The 24,258-nt window shown below is 43.3% G+C and overlaps 1 protein-coding gene across 4 annotated transcripts in view; it reads right to left on the bottom strand.

The window, feature by feature from the left end:
- Positions 1 to 24,258, bottom strand: part of babam2 (BRISC and BRCA1 A complex member 2) — a 374,337-nt gene that overhangs the window by 308,592 nt on the left and 41,487 nt on the right. For all 4 annotated transcript variants that reach the window (XM_072500140.1, XM_072500137.1, XM_072500138.1 and 1 more), the window contains exon 4: positions 6,717 to 6,811. In XM_072500140.1, coding sequence (XP_072356241.1) covers positions 6,717 to 6,811 — 95 coding nt within the window. The remainder of the gene's footprint in view (positions 1 to 6,716; positions 6,812 to 24,258) is intronic.

The raw sequence follows: 24,258 nt of genomic DNA on the forward strand, positions 1-24,258 counted from the left end.
TGTCCACTGGCATTGGTTAGATTCTCTCTTGTTGGAAGAAGGGCCATTGCCTGGCACTTGCCAGCTCAAACTTGGATATTGTCCAGGTCTTATTGCATTTAGACATGGATTGCTTCAATAGTAGAGGAGTTGCGTATGGTGCGAGACACTCTAATCATCAGTGAACATTCCCACTTCTGATCTTATGATTTTTCTGTACAGGACACACGTGGACAAATTTCCACATTGCTGTATAGATGCCAGTGTTGCAGCTGTACTGGAACGGTCTGGCTAGGGGCATGGCAAAATTCTGGCGCACAAATCTTCAATACTATTTCTGGAACATTAAGGTCCATAGCCTTTGCAGTATCCAGTGCCTTCAGCCATTTCATGATATCAAATCAAGTGGCTTCAAATTCCTAGGTATGCACATCACTAACAATCTGTCCTTGTCCACTGATGTCGACGTTACGACCAAGAAAGCACAATAGTGCTTATACTTTCTCAGGAAACTAAGGAAATTTAGCATGTCCACATTGACTCTTAGCAATTTTTACAGATGCACCATTGAAAACATCCTATCTGGCTGCATCACAGCCTGGGATGGCAACTGCTCGGCCTAAACTAGAGAGAGTCGGGAACACAGCCCAGTCCATCACGCGAACCCGTCTCCCATCCAGTCTACACCTCCCGCTGCCTTGGGAAAGTGGAAAGCATAATAAATGATCCTCCCACCTGGGTTATTCTCTCTTCCAACTTCTTCTATCGGGCAGGAGATACAAAAGTCTGAGATCACAGACTAACAGGTTCAAAAGCAGCTTCTTCCCCGCTTTTACTACACTCCTGTAGTAAAATGACCCTCTTGTGGACTGAACGGATCTCTTCACACATCTTCTCTACTTAGTACTACACTCAGTATGCTAACCCAATTCCTATGCATTTAGATTGTTTATTTATGCACGTCCTATGTTTTTTCATGCATGGAACGATCTGTCTGGACTGTACACAGAATACTGTACCTTGGTACATGTGACAATAAATCAAATTCAATTGCAAGCATGACCCCTAACTTTGTCGCTTTTAACTCAGTATCTTGTTCTCACGTCCACATGTCCGTCCATGGCCTGCTGCAATACTTCAGAGAAGCCGAACTCAAGCTGAAGGAGCAGCATCTCATAGAATTTACAGTGCAGAAGGAGGCCATTCGGCCCATCGAGTCTGCACCGGCTCTTGGAAAGAGCACCCTACCCAAGGTCTACACCTCCACCCTATCCCCATACCCCAGTAACCCCACCCAACACTAAGGGCAATTTTGGACACTAAGGGCAATTTATCATGGCCAATCCACCAAACTTGCACATCTTTGGACTGTGGGAGGAAACCGGAGCACCCGGAGGAAACCCAGACACGGGAGAACGTGCAGACTCCGCATAGACAGTGACCCAGCGGGGAATCGAACCTGGGACCCTGGAGCTGTGAAGCAATTGTGCTATCCACAATGCTACCGTGCTGCCTCTCATCTTCCAATTAGGCATGTTACAATACTAAGGACTCAACATCAAGGGCCACCTGTCTTTTGTTCTTAAGGTTGCGACATATTGTTATAATCTCTGACAGCTACAGTTTAATATTTAACACATTATCCACCCAGTTCTGAAGAAGGGTCAAACAGACTCGAAACGTTAACTCTGTTTTCTTTCCCCACAGATGCTTCCAGATCTGATTTTTCCAGCATTCTCTGTTCTTGCCTCATTTTTAGGTACATCTGGTATTGGTCCCGGCATATCCTCCTGCACTCATCATTGAACCAAGGTTGATCCTCTGGCTTGGTGGTTAGGGTAGAATGGGGAATATGCCAGGTCATGAGGATACAGATTCTGGTTCAGTACAATCTGCTGCTGTTCATGTCCCACAGGTAACGAATGGCAGGCATTCAAGGAACGAATAGTTGAACTCCAAAAGTTCTTTATTCCTATTTGGCGCAAGAGTAGAAAGGGACCATGGCAAAACTATGGCTTACAAGGGAAATTAGAGATAGTATTAGATTCAAAGAAGAGGTATACAAGTTAGCAAGAAAATGATCGGAGGATTGGGAACAATTTAAAATTCAGCAAAGGCAGACCAACAAGTTGATTAAGAATGGGAAAATACAGTTCAAATTTTACGCTAGCGGGGAACATAAAAACTAACTGTAAAAGTTTCCAATGGTATGTAAAGAGAAAAAACTTGATAAAAATGAATGGAGGCCCTTGATGGTCAGAAACGGGAATTCATAACGCGGAACAAAGAAATGGCTGAGGAACTGAATTCGTACTTTGCTGCTGTTTTCACAAAGGAAGACATGAATAATGTGCCGGAGGTCTTGAGAAATAGTGAGGAGCTGTAGGAAATTAGTATTAGTGGAGAAATGTTTTTTGGGAAATGAATGGCATTGAAGGCAGATAAATCTCCAAAGCCTGATAATCCTTATGGGATGAAGAAGCAGACCTAGAAATAGTAGGTCCATTGGTGCTCATTTTTCAATATTCTTTGGGCTCTGGAATGGTTCCTACAGATTGGAAAGTAGCTAACATCGGGAGTAGGGAAGTTGCTAGAGTCCATTATCAAGGATTTCATAGCGCAGCATTTGGAAAGCAGTGGTATGATCAAACAAAATGAAAACGAAATCATGCTTGACAAATCTATTGGAATTATTTGAAGATGTAACTAGTAGAGTTGACATGGGAGACCAAGTGAATGTGTTTTATTTAGACTTTCAGAAGGCTTTCGAAAAAGTCTCATAGCAGATTACTATGTAAAGTTAAAGCGCATGGGATTGCGGATGGTGTCTTGAGATGGATAGAAAGCTGGTTAGCAGAGATGAAGCAAAAAGTTGGAATAAATGGGTCTTTTTCCAATTGGCAGGCAGTGACTAGTGGGGTATCGCAGGGATCTGTGCTAGGACCCCAAGTGTTCACATGATATATTAATTATTTGGACTAGGGAACAAAATGTAGTATTTCCAAATTTGTAGCCGATACAAAGTTGGGTGGGAGGGCAAACTGTGACGAGGATGCATAGATACTTCAGGGGATTTGGACAGGCTGAGTGAGTGGGCACATGCATGGCAGATGCAGAAAAATGTGGATAAATGTGAAGTTATCCATTTTGGTAGCAAAAATCAGAAGGCAGATTATTATTTGAATGGGTGTAAATTGAGAGAGGTGGATACTCAGCAAGACCTTGTTGTCCTTGTGCATCAGTCGCAGAAATTAAGCACAGCAGGCAGTAAAGACGACAAATGGTATGCTTGATTTCATAGCGAGAGGAATTGAGTATAAGAATAGGGATATTTTACTGCAATTGTATAGGGCATTCATGAGGCCACACCTGGCGCATTGTAGTAATAATCTTTATTATTGTCACAAGTAGGCTTACACCAACACTGAAATGAAGTTATTGGGGGGGGGGGGGGGAAGTGATCTCATAGCAACTTACAAAATTATAAGAGGATTAGGCAGGGTAGGGCGGCGGCGCAGGGGTTAGCACTACTGCCTCACAGCACGAAGGCCCTGGGTTCGATCCCAGCCCCGGGACAATATCCCGTGTGTGGAGTTTGCACATTCGCCCTGTGTCTGCATGGGTCTGACCCCACAACCCAAAGATCTGCAGGGCAGGTGAATTGGCCATGCTAAACTGCCCCTTTTAAAAATTAGGATTAGACAGGGTAGATTCAGAAAGAATGTTCCCGATGGTGGGAGAGTCCAGAACTAGGCATCATAGTTTGAGGATAAGGGGTAAATCTTTTAGGACTGCGGTGAGGAGAAATGTCTTCAGCCAGAGAGTGGTGAATATGTAGAATATAGTATCATACAAAGTAGTTGAGGTGAAAACATTGTTTAATTTCAAGAAGGAATTAGATATAGCACTTGGGAATAAAGGGATCAAAGGATATGGCGGGGGGAGAAGATGGGATCAGGGTATTGAACTCAATGATCGGCCATGATCAGAACGAATGGTGGAGCATGCTTAAAGGACTGCCTCCTGCTTCTCTTCGTTGTACCTCATGGTTTCCCAGTCTCGAGTTCCTAGATCTGTTTGAGATCTACCCATTTAGCACAGTGATAGTGTGACACAACACAACGGAGGCATCCTCAATGTGAAGACTGGATTTTATCTCCACAAGGACTGTGCAGTGGTCTACCAATAGTCATGAGCAGGTACATCTGTGACAGGTAGGTAGGTGATGAGGTCAAGTATGTTTTTCCCTCATGTTGGTTCCTCGCATACGCAGTCTAGCAATTATGTTCTGGGGATCGGAGATCAAAATCTGGAATTACAAGTCTAATAATGACCATGAAACTGTTGTTGATTGTCGTAAAAACCCATTTGGTTCACGAATGTCCTTTAGGGAAGGAAATCTTACCCTGGTCTAGCCTACAAGTGACTCCAGACCCACAGCAATGTGGTTGACTCTTAACTGCCCTCTCAAGGGCAATTAGTGATGGACAATAAATGCTGGCAGAGCCTGTGGTGCCCACGTCCCATGAACAAATAAAATGAAACTGTATACTGCGTTGCCGCCTCTTCTGCTGTCCTATCGACAGGACAGACCCAGCGATGGGAATGGTGGTGTCTTGGACATTAACTGTAAGAAATGATTCCATGAATATGGCTATGTCAGGCTGTTGCTTGACTAATCTGTGAGACAGCTTTCCCAATTTTAGTACAGACCCCCAGATGTCAGCAAGGAGGACTTTGTGATTTTGATACAATCGACGAGCTTGCCAGGGCTTCAGAGGGCAATTACGAGTTAACCACATTATTGTAGCACTGGAGTCACCTACAGGCCAGAACAGGTGAGGACAGCAGATTTCCTCCCTGAAAAACATTAGTGAACCAGATGGATTTTTACAACAATAGCTTCACGGTAATTATTATATTTTTAATTGAATTCAGATTTCACCATCACCATGGCAGGATCCGAACCCAGGCCTCCAGAACATTATCCTGGGTTTCTAGATTATTAGTCCAGAGTAATACCACTGTGCCACCACCCCTTATTCACCTATGGGTGAAAAAATATTTCCTCAAATCCCCTCATCTTAAAATTATGCCCCCTTGATATTCACCCCCCAACTAAGCACAGTCATTGCAGCCAATCAAGTAGACAGGCCCCCACCAATTTCTCAGAATAATTGCAATTGGCAATGCTGGGACCACAACTTTTCACAATATACATTAATGATACGGAGGAAGGAACTGAAGGCACTGTTGCTAAGTTTGCAGGTGATACAAAGATCTGCAGAGGGGCAGGTAGCATTGAGGAAGCAGGTGGGCTGCAGAGGGACTTGGACAGGCTAGGAAAGTGGGCAGAGGAGTGGCAGATGGAATACAATGTGGAAAAGTGTGAGGTAATGCACTTTGGAAGGAGAAATGGAGGCATAGACTATTTTCTAAATGGGGAAATGCTTCGGAAAGCAGAAGCACAAAGGGACTTGGGAGTCCTTGTTCACGATTCTCTTAAGGTTAACATGCAGGTTCAGTCGGCAGTTAGGAAGACTAATGCAATGTTAGCATTCATGTCGAGAGGGCTCAACTACAAGACCAGGGATGTACTTCTGAGGCTATATAAGGCTCTGGTCAGAACCCATTTGGAGTATTGTGAGCCCCATATCGAAGGAAGGATGTGCTGGCCTTGGAAAGGGTCCAGAGGAGGTTCACAAGTATGATCCCTGGAATGAAGGGCTTGTCGTATGAGGAACGGCTGAGGACTCTGGGTCTGTACTCTACTCGTTGGGAGTTTAGAAGGATGAGGGGGGATCTTATTGAAACTTACAGGATACTGGATAGAGTGGACATGGAGAGAATGTTTCCACTTGTAGGAAAGACTAGAAGCAGAGGACACAATCTCAGACGAAAGAGACAATCTTTTAAAACAGAGAGGAGGAGGAATTTCTTCAGCCGGAGGGTGGTGAATCTGTGGAACGTTTTGCCGCAGAAGGCTTTGGAGGCCAAATCACGGAGTGTCTTTAAGACAGAGATAAATAGGTTTTTGATCAACAAGGGGATCAGGGGTATGGGGAGAAGGCAGGAGAATGGGGATGGAAAAATATCAGCCATGATTGAATGGCCTAATTCTGCTCCTATGTCTTATGGTCTTATGTGGCCTCATCAATACCATCCTCAGAATAAGAAACACAAGAACTAACAACTTACTCAGTAGACACTGCTGGTAAAAGATTATAGCTGCCCTTTCGTGTCAATCAATTCAACTTTAAACTACTAAGAACACCTTTTCAGTAAAGCCACACTCAATGAATAACTTCAAAATTACTTTAAACATGTTAACAACTATATCCGAAAGTAAAAGCTGAACCTTTTATGCAAGGTTGCTTTGACTCCAAATGAAAATGTCAAGCTGCAGGACAAATTTAGTGCAACACTTCCTCAAACCTTGTTGGTATGCAAAACAGCGAACAATAAAATTAATAAGCTCCCAACTGTTATGGGAAGCTCTTTAAAACATCCCTTTTCACACATTAAGAAACATTTGCATCAAAAATGGAGGGTTCATGCAGCTTCAAATTTTAATCTGTCAACCAAATAAAAGATTTCATAGAGACTGGCATAATTTAAAACAAGGATCACACAACAGCCTGAAGAGCCTGCTGATGTCAGCTCATTCGGAGACTACATTCCAAATCTATTGTGCTGTATGCAAGAACCAGATCATTAAAATTCTAAAGCAAACTCACATGGAGCATTGTGGGTTCAGGCAAAAAATCCACATCTTCTCCAAAGATGAAATCTGGAGGCAGGTCTGGGTAATGACAGTTGAAAATAATGTCCCCTTGATAAAATAAACAAATTTGACAATTTAGGTTATTATTCATCATTTAAGCATACAGATGATATTTATTGAATCACAGCACACAAACCCGAGTCTGCACCAACAAAACTATGCTAATTCTACGTTAATCAAACTTTCCAGAACTTGGTCCATAGCCTTGAATGTTATGACACTTCAAGTGTTCATTCACGTACCTTTTTAAAGTTTGTGAGATTACACGTCTCTATTATCCTCCCAGGCAGTGCATTCCAGATTCCCACCAACCTCTGGGTGAAAATATATTTCCTCAAATCCACTCATCTTCAAATTATGCCCGTTGTTATTCACCCTCCAACAAAGGGGAACAGATGCTTCCTATCCACTCTGTCCAGACCCCTCAATGTTATACACCTCAATCAGGTGCCCCCACAGCCTTCCCTGCTCTAAAGAAAACAACCTGAGCTCATGCATCCTCACTTCATAGTTCAAATCTTCCATACCAGGCAAGACCCTGGTGACTCTCCTCTGCACCCTCTCCAGTGCAATCACATCCTTCCTCTCGTGAGGTGACCAGAACTGCACATAATACTCCAGCTGTGGCCAAACCAAGGTTTTGTACAGCTCCAATATAACCTCCCTGCTCTTTTAATCTGTGTCACGACGAATAAAGGCAAGTGTCCCATATGCCTTCTAAACTACCCTATTAACCTGTCCTGCTGCCTTCAGGGATAGGTGGATGAACACCCAAGATCCCTCGTTGAGCAGAAACTGATAACCAAGTTCCACACGCACGAGTACGACCTCAACCGGGACCTTGGATTAGTGTCTCATTACATTCGCCCCCCACTGGACTTGCAAAATCCTACCAAATGTCCTGGCTTGAGACAATTCACACCTCTTTAACCTGTGATTATCCCTAACTCCAGCCGCACCATCTGGACCTGTAAAGACTTAATCACCTGCAAAGACTAGTGATTCCAAACAAACCTGTTGGATTTGGTCCTGGTGTTGTAAGACTTCTTACTGTGCCCACCCCTAGTCCAACACCGGCAGCTCCACATCAAGTCTACTCTCAAGCATCAGTGAAGTGATAGAAGGGGTCATCAACAGTGCAATGACAATCTCCAATAAGAGAAAATAAAACCATCGCCTTTGACATTGAATGGCATTATCACTGAATCTCCCACTATCAACACTCTGGGGGTTACCATTGACCGAAAACTGAACTGGACTAGCCATATTGGACTGGACTAGCCAATACAGTGACTACAAGAGCAGTTCAAAGGCTCAGAATTCTATGGTGAGTAACTCATATCCTGACTCCCGAAAGTCTGTCCAACACCTCCAAGGCATAAGTCAGGAGTGTGATGAAATACTCCCCACTTGACTGGATGAGTGCAGTTCCAACAACACTCAAGAAGCTCGACACCATCCAATACAAAGCAGCCGACTTGATTGGTACCCCTTCCACAAGCATCCACTCCCTCCAACACCAAAACACAGTGGCAAGTAGTGTGTACCAGCTGTAAGATGCGCTGCAGGAACTCACAAAGGCTCCTTAGACAGCACCTTCCAAACCCACAATCACTACCTTTAGAAGGACAAGGGCAGCAGATACATGAGAACACCACCACTTGCAAGTTCCCCTCCAAGCCACTTACCGTTCTGACTTGGAAACATAAATGGAAAGCGACGCAGAAGGTAGTTACATGAGGATATGGGTTCAACGATAAGGAAAATTAGGAGAAAAGTTCAATGGAAAAATAACTTGGGAGAGGTTACTGTTAAGAGGTGTTCAGATTCAAAACAGAGGTATAAAAGCCAACATAAGGGTACTTTACCTGAATGCTCAAAATATTCAGAATAAGGTAAATGAGTTGATGGTGCAAATCATCGTGAATGACTATGATTTAGTGGCCATGACTGAAACATGGTTAAAGGATGGTCACGACTGGGAGTTAAATATCCAAGGTATCAAACTATTCGGAAGGACAGAGTGGATGGTAAGGGCGGTGGTGTAGCTCTGTTATTTAAGGATGACATCCGGGCAGTAGTGAGGGATGACATTGTTGCTATGGATAATAAGGTTGAATCCATTTGGGTGGAAATCAGGAATAGTAAGGTGAAAAAGTCACTGATAGGAGTGTCTATCGGCCACCAAATAGTAACATTATGGTGGGGTGGGCAATTAACAAAGAAATAACGGATGCATGTAGAAATGGTACAGCAGTTATCATGGGGGATTTTAATCTACATGTCGATTTGTTTAACCAGGTCGGTCAAGGCAGCCTTGAGGAGGAGTATATAGAATGTATCCGCGATAGTTTCCTGGAACAGTATGTAATGGAACCTACGACGGAACAAGCGGACCTAGATCTTGTCCCACTGTAATCTCCTTTGTCCTGTGTAATGAGACCGAACTGATTAATGATCTCATAGTTAGGGATCCACTTGAAAGGAGCGATCACAATATGGTGGAATTTAAAATACAGATGGAGGGTGAGACGGTAAACTCAAGCACTAGTGTTTTGTGCTTAAACAAAAGGAGATTACAATGGGATGAAAGAAGAGCTGGCTAAGGTAGACTGGGAGCAAAGACTTTATGGTGAAACAGTTGAGGAACAGTGGAGAACCTTCCAAGTGACAAAATTTTATACCAACAAAAAGGATGGTGGAAAGGGCAGCACGGTAGCACAAGTGGATAGCACCGTGGCTTCACAGCGCCAGGATCCCAGGTTCGATTCCCCGCTGGGTCACTGTCTGTGCGGAGTCTGCACGTTCTCCCTGTTTCTGCGTGGGTTTCCTCCGGGTGCTCCGGTTTCCTCCCACAGTCCAAAGACATGCAGGTTAGGTGGATTGGCCATGCTAAATTGCCCTTAGTGTCCAAAAAAGGATGGAGTGGTTATTGGGTTATGGGGATAGGGTAGAAGTGAGGGCTTAAGTGGGTCGGTGCAGACTCGATGGGCAGAATGGCCTCCTTCTGCACTATGTTCTAAAGAGGGAAAATCGACTGTGGATATCTAAGGAAATAAGGGAGAGTATCAAATTGAAGGAAAAAGCATACAAAGTGGCAAACATAAGTGGGAGACTAAAGGATTGAGAAATCTTTAGGGGGCAACAGAAAGCTGCTAAAAAAGCTATAAAGAAGAGTAAGATTGATGAGAGTAAACGTTCTCCGAATATAAAAACGGAAAATAAAAGTTTCTACAAATCTATAAAACAAAAAAGAGTGGCTAAGGTAAATATTGGTCCTTTAGAGGATGAGAAAGGAGATTTAATAATGGGAGATAAGGAAATGGCTGAGGAACCAAACAGGTTTTTTGGGTCGGTCTTCACAGTGGAAGACACAAATAACATGCCAGTGACTGATGGAAATGAGGCTATGACAGGTGAGGACCTTGAGACTATTGTTGTCACTAAGGAGGTAGTGATGAGCAAGCCAATGGGGATAAAGGTAGACAAGCCTGGCCCTAATGGAATGCATCCCAGGGCACTAAACGAGATGGCATGGGAAATTGCAAATGCACTTGTGATAATTTACCAAAATTCACTAGACTCTGGTCCCAGAGGATTGGAAATTAGCAACCGTGACACCACTGTTTAAAAAAGGAGGTAAGCTGAAAGTGAGTAATTATAGGCCAGTTAGCTTAACTTTGGTAGCAGGGAAGATGCTGGAATCTATCATCAAGGAAGAAATAGCGAGGCATCTGGATGGAAATTGTCCCATTGGACAGATGCAGCATGGGTTCAAAAAGGGCAGGTCGTGCCTGACTAATTTTGGAGAATTCTTTGAGGACAGTGCGGTAGACAATGGGGAGCCAATGGATGTGGTATATCTGGATTTCCAGAAAGCTTTTGACAAGGTACCACACAAAACGTTGCTGCATAAGATAAAGATGCATGGCGTTAAAGGTAAAGTAGTAGGGTAAAGAGGATTGGTTAACTAATAGAAAGCAAAGAGTGGGAATTAATGGGTGTTTCTCCAGTTGGCAATCAGTAGCTAGTGGTGTCCCTCAGGGATCAGTGTGGGCCCACAATTGTTCACAATTTACATAGATGATTTGGAGTTGGGGGCCACGTACAATGTGTCCAAGTTTGCAGACGACACTAAGATGAGTGGTAAATCAAAAAGTGCAGAGGACACTGGAAGTCTGCAGAGGGATTTGGGTAGTTTAAGTGAATGGGCTAGACAGATGGAATACAATGTTGACAAATGTGAGGTTATCTATTTTGGTAGGAACAGCAAAAGGGATTATTATTTAAATGATAAAATATTAAAACATGCTGCTGTGCAGAGGGACTGGGATGTCCTAGTGCATGAGTCGCAAAAAGTTGGTTTGCAGGTGCAGTAGGTGATTAAGACGGCAAATGGTGTTTTGTCCTTCATTGCTAGAGGGATGGAGTTTAAGACTAGGGAGGTTATGTTGCAATTGTATAAGGTGTTAGTGAGGCCACACCTGGAGTATTGTGTTCAGTTTTGGTCTCCTTACCGGAGAAAGGACGTACTGGCTTAATGGTAAAAACGGGGCGGCATGGACTGGTTGGGCCGAAGGGCCTGTTTCCATGCTGTAAACTTCTATGATTCTGTGGTGCTGGAGGGTGTGCAGGGGAGATTCATTAGGTTAATCCCAGAGTTGAGGGGGTTGGATTACGAGGAGAGGTTGAGTAGACTGGGACTGTACTTGTTGGAATTTGGAAGGACGCAGGGGGATCTTATAGAAACATATATAATTATGAAGGGAATAGATAGGATAGATGCAGGCAGGTTGTTCCCACTGGCGGGTGAAAGCAGAACTAGGGGGCATAGCCTCAAAATAAGGGGAAGTAGATTTAGGACTGAGCTTAGGAGGAACTTCTTAACCCAAAGGTTGTGAACCGATGGAATTCCCTGCCCAGTGAAGCAGTTGAGGCTCCTTCATTAAATGTTTTCAAGATGAAGATAGATAGTTTTTTGAAGACTAAAGGAATAAAGGGTTATCGTGTTCGGGCCAGAAAGTGGAGGTGAGTGCACAAAAGATCAGCCATGATCCCATTGAATGGCGGAGCAGGTTTGAAGGGCCAGAGGGCCTACTCCTGCTCCTAGTTCTTATGTTCACAACGATTGGGTGAATGTACCATGTATGACACAATATATTAATTGGTTGCTAGCAAAATCTTATATCCCGACTTAAGCATAATAAAACATCCCAAAGCACTTCACAGGAACATTTGATAACAAAATATGGCATTGAGCCACACAGGGACTTATTAGATCTGATGACCTAGATTAGAACATGTTAAACTGTCTTGCTTTAATTGGTCTGTTGATATTAAATGAGGATGAATTGGAAGATTCTGGAAAGTTTCAGCTACTGGTGCAGTCCCAGGTGTTTGCATTTCTTACTTGTTACTCAAAAATTTGAAGTTGACATGATCAACCATATCGGTGTAAATCAATTTTTTTCAGTTGCTACGGTGTGTTTTCTGAACTTTACAAAACAGTGTTTACACTCTATTTTTAAAACATATTTGAGGAGCAACAAAGAAATGTTCTTATCATATGTGGCTGATATAACATGCATTAATATACATTTATGCATTCACATATATCAATATATTATTCAAAATATTGGGTAGGTCATTGCTTCTTGGCTACATTATATTACTTCATGTTGTCACTAATTTTGGTCCATTCCCTTCTATCAGAATTCCCCATTCCAGTTTACTTTTTTGTTTAAATTTGTTAGCATCAGAAATGTGCAAGAGAAGGTGGTGATTAACTACCTTCTTGAGCTGCTGCAGTCCATGTGGTGTAGCACAATTAGATATAATTGAATGGCTTGTTACACCATTTCAGATGACAGCTAAAATCTGGGTTCACGTGTAAGCCAGACTGGGTAACGATGGCAGATTACCTCCCTGAAGGCCATATGTGAACTAGATGAGTTTTTAATGGCAATCAGGTAGTTTCATGATCATTATTGATGAGGCTTACATTTTATTCCAGATTTCTTAAATTCATTTTATTTGAATTCAAACCTCTGGAGTATTAGTTTGAGCCTTTGGATCACTAGTCTGGTAACATTACCACTATGCTACCATTTCCCCAACTATGATATTAATTACAGTATGCATTTTCTGTGACTATCACATAATTCAAGGAACTCTTTAATATTTAGCATCTCCAGGCCTTTATGGAGTTCATCCTTTCTGCTTAATGATTAATCACGTGACCTAGAACTGTAATAACATTGCGATACTATAATTGCCCCATTGTGCAGTTCTGTCATCTTCCAAAAGGCTGACACAAAGTCAACAAACTCATTTTTTCACATGAAACAGAAGACTAAATTTGATTACTGCTTTTATAACAAGAGGTATTTAGTTCCTTTAACATCCATGATGTCAAATATATTGCAAGAAACTGCAGAGTGTGGTGGAGTCAGCCCAACGCATTACACAAGTTTGTCACCTGCCTATTGATTCTGTCTACACCTCCTGCTGCCTCAGGAAGACAGACAGCATGTTCAGAGACCCTTCGCACCCAGGCTTTGCCCTCTTTCAGAACCTTCCATCAGGCAGAAGATACAGAAGTCTGACGACCCATACATCCAGACATAGGAACGGCTTCTTCCCCCGTTACCATACCCCTCAACGACTCTCCCTCTGACTGATCTGTTCCCTGTAAGACACTATTCATGACGCTCTATGCTGCTCTTGCTTACGTCGTATTTGCTTTGTTATTTTGTCCTTGTTCCATACTGTAGCTAATTATTTATTTGTCGATGTACTGTGTACTTTCACACATTCACTGTAATTATCTACTATTTCATTTTTTACTGTGTACGTTTCCTTGGCTGCTGAAAAATACTTTTCATTGTACTTCGGTACATGTGACAATAAAATAAATAAATATCAAACTACATGCATTTGACCAAAAGTGGACCAAGCATCACATTAGTAGTCAGAATTACTGACTGGTTGGTATTCACTTACAAAGAGAGAATATTTTGTAACGTAACAGTACAATTTTTCCCCAGAGTGAGAGAAAATGAAAGACTGCATTCAATGATACCAACATGATAGGGATGAATTTCCCTTAAATATGGACCTTTTCTGCCTTAATCTTATACGGCACATAAGATGCACACTTCCGTTAGCTACATCACAGCTAATAAGTCGAATGAATAAGAATGCACTGCAGACATCTTGCTTGCCGTTAATTACTTGATAGCGATAGAATATAAATCATAATTCATTTCCTACAAGAAATATTGAAATTCAACAGTCATACTTATTTATCATCATCGTTTTCCATTAAACTATTTCTGTCATACAAATTAAAAGGAGTAAGTAATTCAGCCCCTTAAGCCTACTCTTCCATTCAATAAGATCATGGCAAATTACGGAGTGTCTTTAAAACAGAGATAGATAGGTTCTTGATTAATAAGGGGATCAGGGGTTATGGGGAGAAGGCAAGAGAATGGGGATGAGAAAAATATCAGCCATGATTGAATGCAGGACTGAGGGTGTTGTACCTAAATGCGCACAGTATACGGAACAAGGCAAATGAGCTTGTTGCGCACATTGAAATTGGTGGATACGATGTTGTGGGCATCACAGAGACGTAGCTGCAAGAGGATCAGGGCTGGGATCTAAATCTACACAAGGATATGTGCCTTCTCGAAAGGACAGGCAGATGGGCAAAGAGGACGGGTTGCATTGTTGGTAAGGAATGAAGTTAAATCGATAGCAAGAAGCGATATAGGATCAGAAGGCATAGAATCTGTGTGGGTAGAGTTGAGGAATCGCAAAGCCCTAGCAGTAGTCAGGATGTGGGGCAGAAAATAAATCAGGTGATAGAAAAGGCATATAAAAAAGGCAATATTACAATAATCATGGGGGACTCCAATATGCAGGTGGACTGGGAAAATCAGTTTGGTAGTGGATCCCAAGAAAAGGAATTTGTGGAATATATTTTTGAAGCAGCCATGTGGTCAAGCCCACTAGGGAACAGGCAATTCTGGATTTGGTGATATGTAATGAGGCAGACATGATTAGGGAACTTAAAATGAAGGAACCCATAGGGAGCAGTGACCACAATATGATAGAATTTGCCCTGCAGTTTGAGAGGGAGAAGCTAGAATCAGAGGTAACAGTATTGCAATTAAGTAAGGGTAACTACAAAGACATGATGTGGAGATGCCGGCATTGGACTGGGGTGGGCAGACATGGAGAATGGGCAGACAGTGACCCAAGCAGGAATCGAACCTGGGACTCTGGCACTGTGAAGCAACAGTGCTGACCACCATGCCATCATGCTGCCCCAAGGAGGAGGAAACATGTGAAGGGGAGGACAAGGCATCCATGGCTGAAGAGGGAAGTTAAGGACAGCATAAAAGTAAAAGAAAAAGCATACAGTGGCGAGGATTGTGGAAAGTCAGAGGATTGGGAAGCCTTTAAAAATCAGCAGAGGACAACTAAAAAAGCAATAAGGGGGGAGTGCAGGCTAGCTAGCGATATAAAAGACGATAGGAAGACTTTTTTTCAATATATAATAGGTAAGGGAGGCAAAAATAGGCATTGTGCCACTAGAAAATGAGCCTGGAGAAGTAGTAATAGGAAAAAAAGAAATGGCAGAGGGACTGAATAGTTACTTTGCATCAGTCTTCACGGTGGAAGACACCAGTGGGATGTCAGAGCTCCAGGAGAATCAGGGGGCAGGCCGGAGTGCAATGGGCATCACTAAGGAGAAGGTTCTGGGGAAACTGAAAGGTCAGAAGGTGGATAAGTCACCTGTATCGGATGGATTACAGCCCAGGGTTCTAAAAGAGATAGCGGAGGAGTTTGTGGGGTCTTCGGTGTGATCTTTCATCAATCATTGGAGGCAGGGAGGGTGCCCGAGGACTGGAAAGTGGGTAATGTAACATCGCTGTTTAAGAAGGGAGGGAGACAGAAGATGGGAAATTATAGGCTAGTTAGCCTGACTTTGGTCATTGGCAAGATTTTAGAGTCCATTATTAAAGAGGAGATCGCCGAGTACTTGGAAGTGTATGATAAAATAGGACTGAGTCAGCACAGTTTCGTCAAGGCAAGGTCACATCTGAAAAATTTGTTAGAGTTTTTTGATGAGGTAAAAAGGAAGTTAGACAAATGAGAACAAGTGAATGTGATTTATTTAGAATGCCAGAAGGCCTTTGACAAGGTGCTGCAAAGGAGACTATTAAATAAGTTAAGAGCCCATGATGTAACGGGTAAGATCCTGGCTAGGATAGGCTGACTGGCAAAAGGCAGAGTGGGGATAAAGGGGTCTTTTTCAAGATGGCAGTCGGTGACTCGTGGTGTGCCTCAGGGGTCAGTGCTAGAATCACAACTTTTCACAATATACATTGACGATTTGGAAGATCGGACAGAAGGCACTGTTACGTTTGCAGATGATACAAAGATATGTAGAGGGACAGGTAGTATTGAGGAAGTAGGGAGGGCTGCAGAAGGAATTGGACAGGCAAGGAGAGTGGGCAAAGAGGTGGCAAATGGAATACAATGTGGACAAGTGTGAGGTTATGCACTTTGGAAGGAGGAATGGAGGCATAGACTATTTGCTCAATGGGGAGATGCTTAGGGAATCAGAAGCACAAAGGGACTTGGGAGTCTTTGTTCAAGATTCTCTTAAGGTCACAAGGCTGGGTTTCTCAGGCTTGAGAAGATCAAGTTCACCCTGGAGGATCGATGCTAGGGTTAGGGAGGCATGGGGGGTTGGATGAGGTGGGAAATAGTTAGTAGGAAAGGGGGATTGGGAAATTGTGTATGTAAGCCATTTTGGCTGGGTTTGGTTGTTGGTTGGGGGGGGGGGGGGGAATTATTTACTTTGTCGTTTCTCCTTTTGAAAATTGTTAAAATTACATACGTCTTAATAAAACATTTAAAAAAACAGATTTCTCTTAAGGTTAACGTGCAGGTTCAGTCGGCAGTTAGGAGGGCAAATGCTATGTTAGCATTCATGTCGCGAGGGCTCAACTACAAGAACATGGATGTACTTCTGAAGCTGTATAAGTCTCTGGTCAGACCCCATGTGGAGTATTGGGAGTAGTTTTTGGACCGGTATCCAAGGATGTGCTGCCCTTTGAAAGGGTCCAGAGGAGGTTCACAAGAATGATAAAAAATAAAATAAATAAATAATCTTTATTGTCACAAGCATGCTTACATTAACACTGCAATGACGTTACTGTGAAAAGCCCCTAGTCGCTACATTCCGGCGCCTTTTCAGGTACACAATTCTCAGCTGGTATGGGAATTAAACCCACGCTGCTGGCCTTGCTCTGCATCACAAACCAGCTGTCTAGCCTACTGAGCTTAACCAGTTCCTTGGAATGATCTCTGGAATGAAGAGCTCGTCATATGAGGAACAGTTGAAGACTCTGGGTTTGTACTCGTTGAGTTTAGAAGGATGAGGGGGGGGGATTGTATTGAAACTTACAGGATACCGCGAGGTCTGGATAGAGTGGACGTGGACAGGACGTGGACAGGATATGCACGGTCGCACTTGCTTCACAGCCCCAGGATACCAAGTTCAATTCCCGGCTTCAGAGTTGGCCCGTTCTCCCCGTGCCTGCCTGGGTTTCCTCCCACAAGTCCCGAAAGACGTGCTGTTAGGTAATTTGGACATTCTGAATTCTCCCTCTGTGTACTCAAACAGGCGCCGGAATGTGGCGACTCGGGGCTTTTCACAGTAACTTCATTGCAGTGTTAATGTAAGCCTACTTATGACAATAAAGATTATTATTACCAGCAGGCAAAAAGGAGAACCAGAGGGCACAATCTCAGACTAAAGGGACAGTCCTTTAAAACGGAGATGAGGAGGAATTTCTTCAGCCAGAATGGTGAATCTGTGGAACTCTTCGCTGAAGAAGGCTGTGGAGGCCAAAGCACTGAGTGTCTTTAAGACAGAGATAGATAGGTTCTTAATTAATAAGGAGATCAGGGGTTATGGGGATCAGAAAAATATCAGCCATGATTTAATGGCAGAGTAGATTCTATGGGCCGAGTGGCCTATGTCTCATGGTCTGAGGAAATTATAGATCGGGGCTTTATGTAGGGATTGAAACATGTCGGTAAAAATGTTTGGGGACTGGCAGCCAATGTAGTCTGGACCTGACAAAGGACACGCATACATAACTGTGTAATTTTATGTACTTTACATTCAGCTGTAATTTTAAAAAGATTTGAAGACGTCAACAGAACTCATTTCAAGCAACTTCTTTAAAAAACAAAAGGAAAAAAATGAGCACTGTAGTATACATCCAGAGTCAAACCAGATAAAATGCTGGTTATCAAAATATTACTGAGTACCTGTACTGCATCTCCGTTAAATATTGTATGCAATTAGACATCGGAGCTGGAGCACCCTCAAAGATATAATGAGCAGCACATATGCTAAAATGCACAGATTAGTCAAAGGTGGATCACAAATTCCCTTTGTCAGAAAACTAAATCTGCCCACTGTGGCAGATGGAACCTACGACAGGTTATTCTGTAACTGGAAAGCTATGCCGAGACTTTAAACTTTTTTTGCATAGTGTAAATTTTTTAAGCATGATCTTCAAATTGAAACTAGCGCATCATACTCTTTGGATCCTCTTTACTGCCTACAGCATGGCTGAGACAATAGGGAAGTTGATTTACCCTTTGTCAATATTGCTTTGCACCATGGCAGTTATGCAGTGGCAGCATAGCATCCAAAACCATTTGCACTCAAACCATTCCCATCTGACCGGGAAATTTGTTTTGATGAGAAAATATCTGTTGACGTCCTTCAGTCATGTTGAGAACAATAACTCACTTCGAAAATCACACGTGCCAAAATACACCCACTTTCAACCCAGCGGACTTTTGCTTACTTCTGCTAGTATTTCACCATCTTCTGATATCAGGAGAGCAACCTTCGTGATGTTAGGACCAAGTACATCATACAGAAATGATGTGGAGATGCTGGCGTTGGACTGGGGTGAGCACAGTACAAAGTCTTACAACACCAGGTTAAAGTCCAACAGGTTTGTTTCGATGTCACTAGTTTTCGGAGCGCTGCTCCTTCCTCAGGTGAATGAAGAGGTGTGTTCCAGAAACACATATGTAGACAAGGATATATAAGGATATAGACAAGGACACACATATATAGACAAAGACATTGTCTATATGTGTGTTTCTGGAACATACCCCTTCATTCACCTGAGGAAGGAGCAGCGCTCCGAAAGCTAGTGACATCGAAACAAACCTGTTGGACTTTAACCTGGTGTTGTAAGACTTGGTATCATACAGAAAGTGTAGGTTTCCATTGTCAAGGGCAGTTTTGAATTCTTTTTTTAAAGAATAAATTTAGAGTACCTAATTTATTTTTTCCAATTAAGGGGCAATTTAGCATGGCCAATTCATCTACCCTGCACATCTTTGGGTTGTGGAGGCGAAACCCACATAAACACGGGAAGAATGTGCAAACTCCACACGGACAGTGACCCAGAGCCGGGATCAAACCTGGGACCTCGGCGGCGTGAGGCAGCAGTGCTAACTACTGCGCCACCGTGCTGCCCGGCAGTTTTGAATTCTTGACATCAACTGATTCACTGTTTATTTGCACAGCATCTCCGTGTCTTTTGTATGACATTTATGGCTCGGATGGGTACTCCTCTGAGATGGGCATCACCCAGTCTGCATTTAATGCTCCTTTGCAGCTCCCTGCCATGATAGGCAAAGAACATTCACCACTTGAACTCAATAAGGCCATTGATTGCTTAGCAAGCAGCAAGGATCGAATTCTAGCCAAACTGCTCAAGCACGGAATGTTCGAATTACTGCCACATCTTCATGACCTCTTCCTTCTCTGTTGGAAGGTAGAATCCGTTGCATTCCACGGGCCAAAAACCCTATACAAAACAAGGGGTGACAGAAGAGATTGCAACAACTACAGGGGCATCTCACTCCTTAGTGTCACTGGAAGGCCTTAGTAAAGGCCATGCATTTAAAAAGATACCATCTATTTGTAGCCTGAGTGTATGCAGAAGCACAGTGCCGTTTCTGTGCTGCTAGATTTATAATGCAGAGGATCTTCTCCAAATGCTGAGTTAGAAGTGTAGGGAGCAGGATATACATCTTTGCTTTACTTTTGTAGATCTCACGAAAGCATTCAATGTAGTCTGTCGAGAAGAACTATAAAAAGAGAGAACTGGATGTCCACCAAAGCTCCCCAATTTTATCTGTTCCTTTCAGGACAACATGTACTGTACTGTACAGTTTGACAGTTCCAATTCTGACAGTTTCAGGGTGAAGAACAGAGTGAAAGAGGGTTGTGTCTTATGTCCCACTTTGTTATTTTCTTTTCCATGCTCCCGACCTTTGCCTCCCCTGTAGTTTACCTGCATACCAGGCCAGATGGCAAGCTCCACAATCTGTCCAGAATGAAAGAGAAAATAGAAATGCAGCTTGTCATGATCGGAGAACTCCTCTATACTGATGATATGCTAATCACTCACGCGGTAACACAGCTAAAAAGGCTCATGGATCGTTTCTCCCATGCCTATAACTGGTTCTCTCTTACAATTTGTATGAGCACTTGAAATGCCATTCCATCACAGCTATGGACCAAGTGCTGGAAAATGGGATTAAAATAGATATGTGTTGGATGGCTGGCACATAAAAGATGATCTGTTACTGTGATGTCAAACACTGACTCTACAAGCGTCAAGAAAACCAGGCGGTAATAGCACACGGTCCCATCTCCACCCTTGATCACATCAAATTATATCCTGTTGAAATTGGTTAGCAAATTCTGCTATCTTGGGTTCACAGTGACAGGCAATATCTCTTGATGCAGAACTTAATTTGTGCACATGAAAGCAGCTACCATATTGGGTAGACAAATATCAAGCTGACTCTTGGGAACAAGATGCTAGTTTATGAGGCCTGTGTTCTCAGCACCTTGTTATATGGCTGACAAGCCAGGGTGATTTCCAGATTTCAAGAAACAAAACTCAGCAACTTTCACCTTTGTTGTTTGCAATGCATTCTTGATATCTTGTGGAAGGACAAAATCATGAATTTTGCAGTCCTTTAAAAGGCAAATCATCCAAGCATGAGGCAACTTTACTGACTCGGATACATTCGTAGGATGGAAGTATATCCAGAATTTTCTGTGTGGCCAGGTAACTGGAGCAGGAAGACCAGTAGGACACCCAAATATTTGCATCAAGGAAGCTTGCAAATGTAACGGGAAGGCCACAAACACTGGGCGCAATTTACCACCCGTATCCCGCAGGAATTGGACGGGACTAGCAGATCACAAGAGAGGCCTTGTCCGGGATTCCCGACGGTTGCTACACCTCGTGAGATCGAATGAGATTTCATGAGTAGTTCACAATGGATGGGACACAGACTTGCAAAGTTACGTTTCGTCAGATTGAACCAGCTCCCTGGATCTACCGGCCTCGCTGAGGAGATGCCAGGCTGGCACCGATTGGTACTAGTTTGCACAAATGGGAACCAGACGTGCCAGCACTTTGGGAGGGGGGGGTCTCCCAGGCCTTCGGAGGCTCTAGGGTGGCTGGTATCTGCGCAGGGTGCCCCTTCTAGCCTGGCACCTTGTCACGGCCAGCCTGGTACCCTGGCAGTGTCACCCAGATGCCAGTTTGGCACTGCTAGTGGTGCCCTGGTGGCACTGCCAGGCTAGAAGGGGCACTGCCAGGGTGCCCAGGTGACATTTGTCCTGAGCCGGGGATCAGGTCCAGGTGTGAACTGTCACTGTGAGGTGGGACATTGGGGGGGATCCAGGGGTGTCGTCCGGGGGTCGGCAATTAAAAATGGCGGAGCTCCTCAGTGCAGGATGTGCAGCGGAGAGCCGCCTCAGGCTCTTTTTCTGGTTAGATCGCACCCACTGATTTTTAAACCCAGAAGGGAAACACTAGCCGACAACAGAAGAAAACAGCGACATCACCATTGGGCCGGTGTGTTTTACCATGACGATTAGTGACAATAGCAGCCTGGCAAAAGTCAGCAACACCGAAAACAATAATACAGCCACACCTGGTAACCACTTCAGATGCGATACTTGTGCCGAAACTGCCCCTCATGTATCGGCCTCTTCAACATCAGCAAAAGTGAGGCGTCCCCTTAAACTTTACAATCGACTGCAGATGTCTTATTGAAACATCAAAACACATTTCATTATGAGACAAGAGATTGATTTGCTGCAAGCCCAGCATTTCTGTTGCTTCACAGCGCCAGGAACCGGGGTTCGATTCCTGGTTTGGGTCACTGTCTGTGCAGAGTCTGCACCTTCTCCCTATGTCTGCATGGGTTTCCTCCAGGTGTTCCGGTTTCCTCTCACGAGTCCCGAAAGATGTGCTTGTTAGGTGGCCTCAGATTTTATTTCCTGTCTATAATGTCATAATGGGCAGCACGGTAGGTAGCACTGTTGCTTCACAGCTCCAGGGTCCCAGGTTCGATTTGGGTCACTGTTTGTGTCGAATCTGTACAGTCTCCCCGTGTCTGCGTGGGTTTCCTCCGGGTGCTCCGGTTTCCTCCCACACGTCCCGAAAGACGTGTTGTTAGGTAATTTGGACATTCTGAATTATACCTGTGTACCTGAACAGGTGCCGGACTTTCACAGTAACTGACTGTAACTAAATTACAACCAGCCTGTGCCATTTTATACATCCCTATCAGACTAACTGAGGGAAAGCAATTTTCCTGTCCTTTAGAGATTGAGAGGTGAAGAGTAAAAAGGAAAATAAAGGAATTAAAACACTCTCTCCAGCAAATGCTGCCTGACCTCTCGAGTAGTACCGACTTTTGGGTTTTCTGATTTGTAACACCCACAATATTTTACTCTTGTAAAAATAAAGAATCTTTCAGTAAATACAAACAAGGGTATTTTATAGAACAGCACTTGCTATTTTATGGACACCAGGCAGAAAAAAGCAGGAGCAGAAATATTCTTGTTAAAAACCTGATGAATAGCAATAGTGAAAGGCAACTGGTTGTGCTCTTTCCTATCTTCACGTTTATTAGAGCTGCCAAATCGGACTTCAGCTGCTAACCTCAAAACTTGCAATAACACTACATATTTTCCAAAGCCAATCCCTTTTAGTGCAAAATATATTGGTAGTCCCATTAGAATATCACCATCAAATTCAACAGTAACATGCATAATTTGTACAAGTTCAAGAAAGAAAATGGATAGCTCAGATAGTGTTTTTATCTTGACCTGAATCAGGAAATGTTGGATCCTTACGACATTGTGTCAGAATATGAAGGTAAAAATGATTTACACAGAAGTTTTGAGGCTATGAAATTGACTTTCAGAGTTTTGTAGTTGTTATAGCTAGTATTTTGCAATATTAACATACCCAATTAGATTGAATAGGTGGATGAAGACTAAGAGGCTGAAGGTAACGAAGTACAGGGTAAGTAAATTTCATTTGAATTGTCTGTTGGTATGAAAGGTAACTTCAGGAAAACAGGCTAGTGAAACATGCAGACAATGGCAGGCTCATCTGAATGCGGATAAGTGGGAGGGGAAGAATATTGAAAGGAACAACATCAAGAGGCAATATAATCTAAATGGTGCTTTTGGGGGGGGGGGGGGGAAGAGAATAAAGACACCTGGAGGTTCATAATTACTAGCCTTTGAAGATGATAGGGAAAATTGATAAGGGGGTTAAGGCAGTGTACGAGATACTTGACTTTGTCAATAGGGGTATTACCATACATAAACAAAACACATATATAGACAAAGTCAATGATTCAAGATGATACTTTTAATTACCTGCAAAGACTCGCATTCAAAGCATAATTTTGCATCATTGAATTTGTCTTTATAAGTGTCTGTGGAACCCACCTTATGAAGGAGCTGCGCTCCGAAAGCTAATGATTCCAAACAAACCTGTTGGACTTTAATCTGGTGTTATAAGACTACTTATGGTACCCATCCCAGTCCCCCACCAGTGTCTCCACATCATCAACAAGGAAGTCATGCTGAATATTTACTAATTACGGGTGAGGCCTCAGTTGGAGCAGAGTGTATGATTCTGGCCATCGTACTTCAGGAAGAATAGCAAGGCCTTGAACAGGGTACAGAGGAGGTTTACCAGGATGATACCATGGATGAGGGATTTTGGTTGTGTGGAGAGGTTGGAGAAATCTAGATTGTTCTCCTAGAGCAGAAAATGCAAGAAAGGGGAATAGGCCAGTGGGGGGGGGGGGGGGGGGGGTTCCATCATGGTTCACAGGGTGCCCGATCTAGAGAACACCCCCAAACTCAGAAGTCTCTCCACATGGTGGCCCTTATTAACTACTCAATTTGTCTCAATTGGCCTCTCAGCAGGATGGTCATTCTTGACCTTCCCTGCTTCTGAGGGAATTGTGTGGTGTCAGGAAGGCAACGGGTATGCCCACTTCCCTTCTAATTTTCTAATGCTACACCCCTCCCCATCTTATAATCT

The sequence above is a fragment of the Scyliorhinus torazame genome, chromosome 4, assembly GCF_047496885.1.
Source record: "Scyliorhinus torazame isolate Kashiwa2021f chromosome 4, sScyTor2.1, whole genome shotgun sequence".
NCBI lineage: Eukaryota > Metazoa > Chordata > Chondrichthyes > Carcharhiniformes > Scyliorhinidae > Scyliorhinus > Scyliorhinus torazame.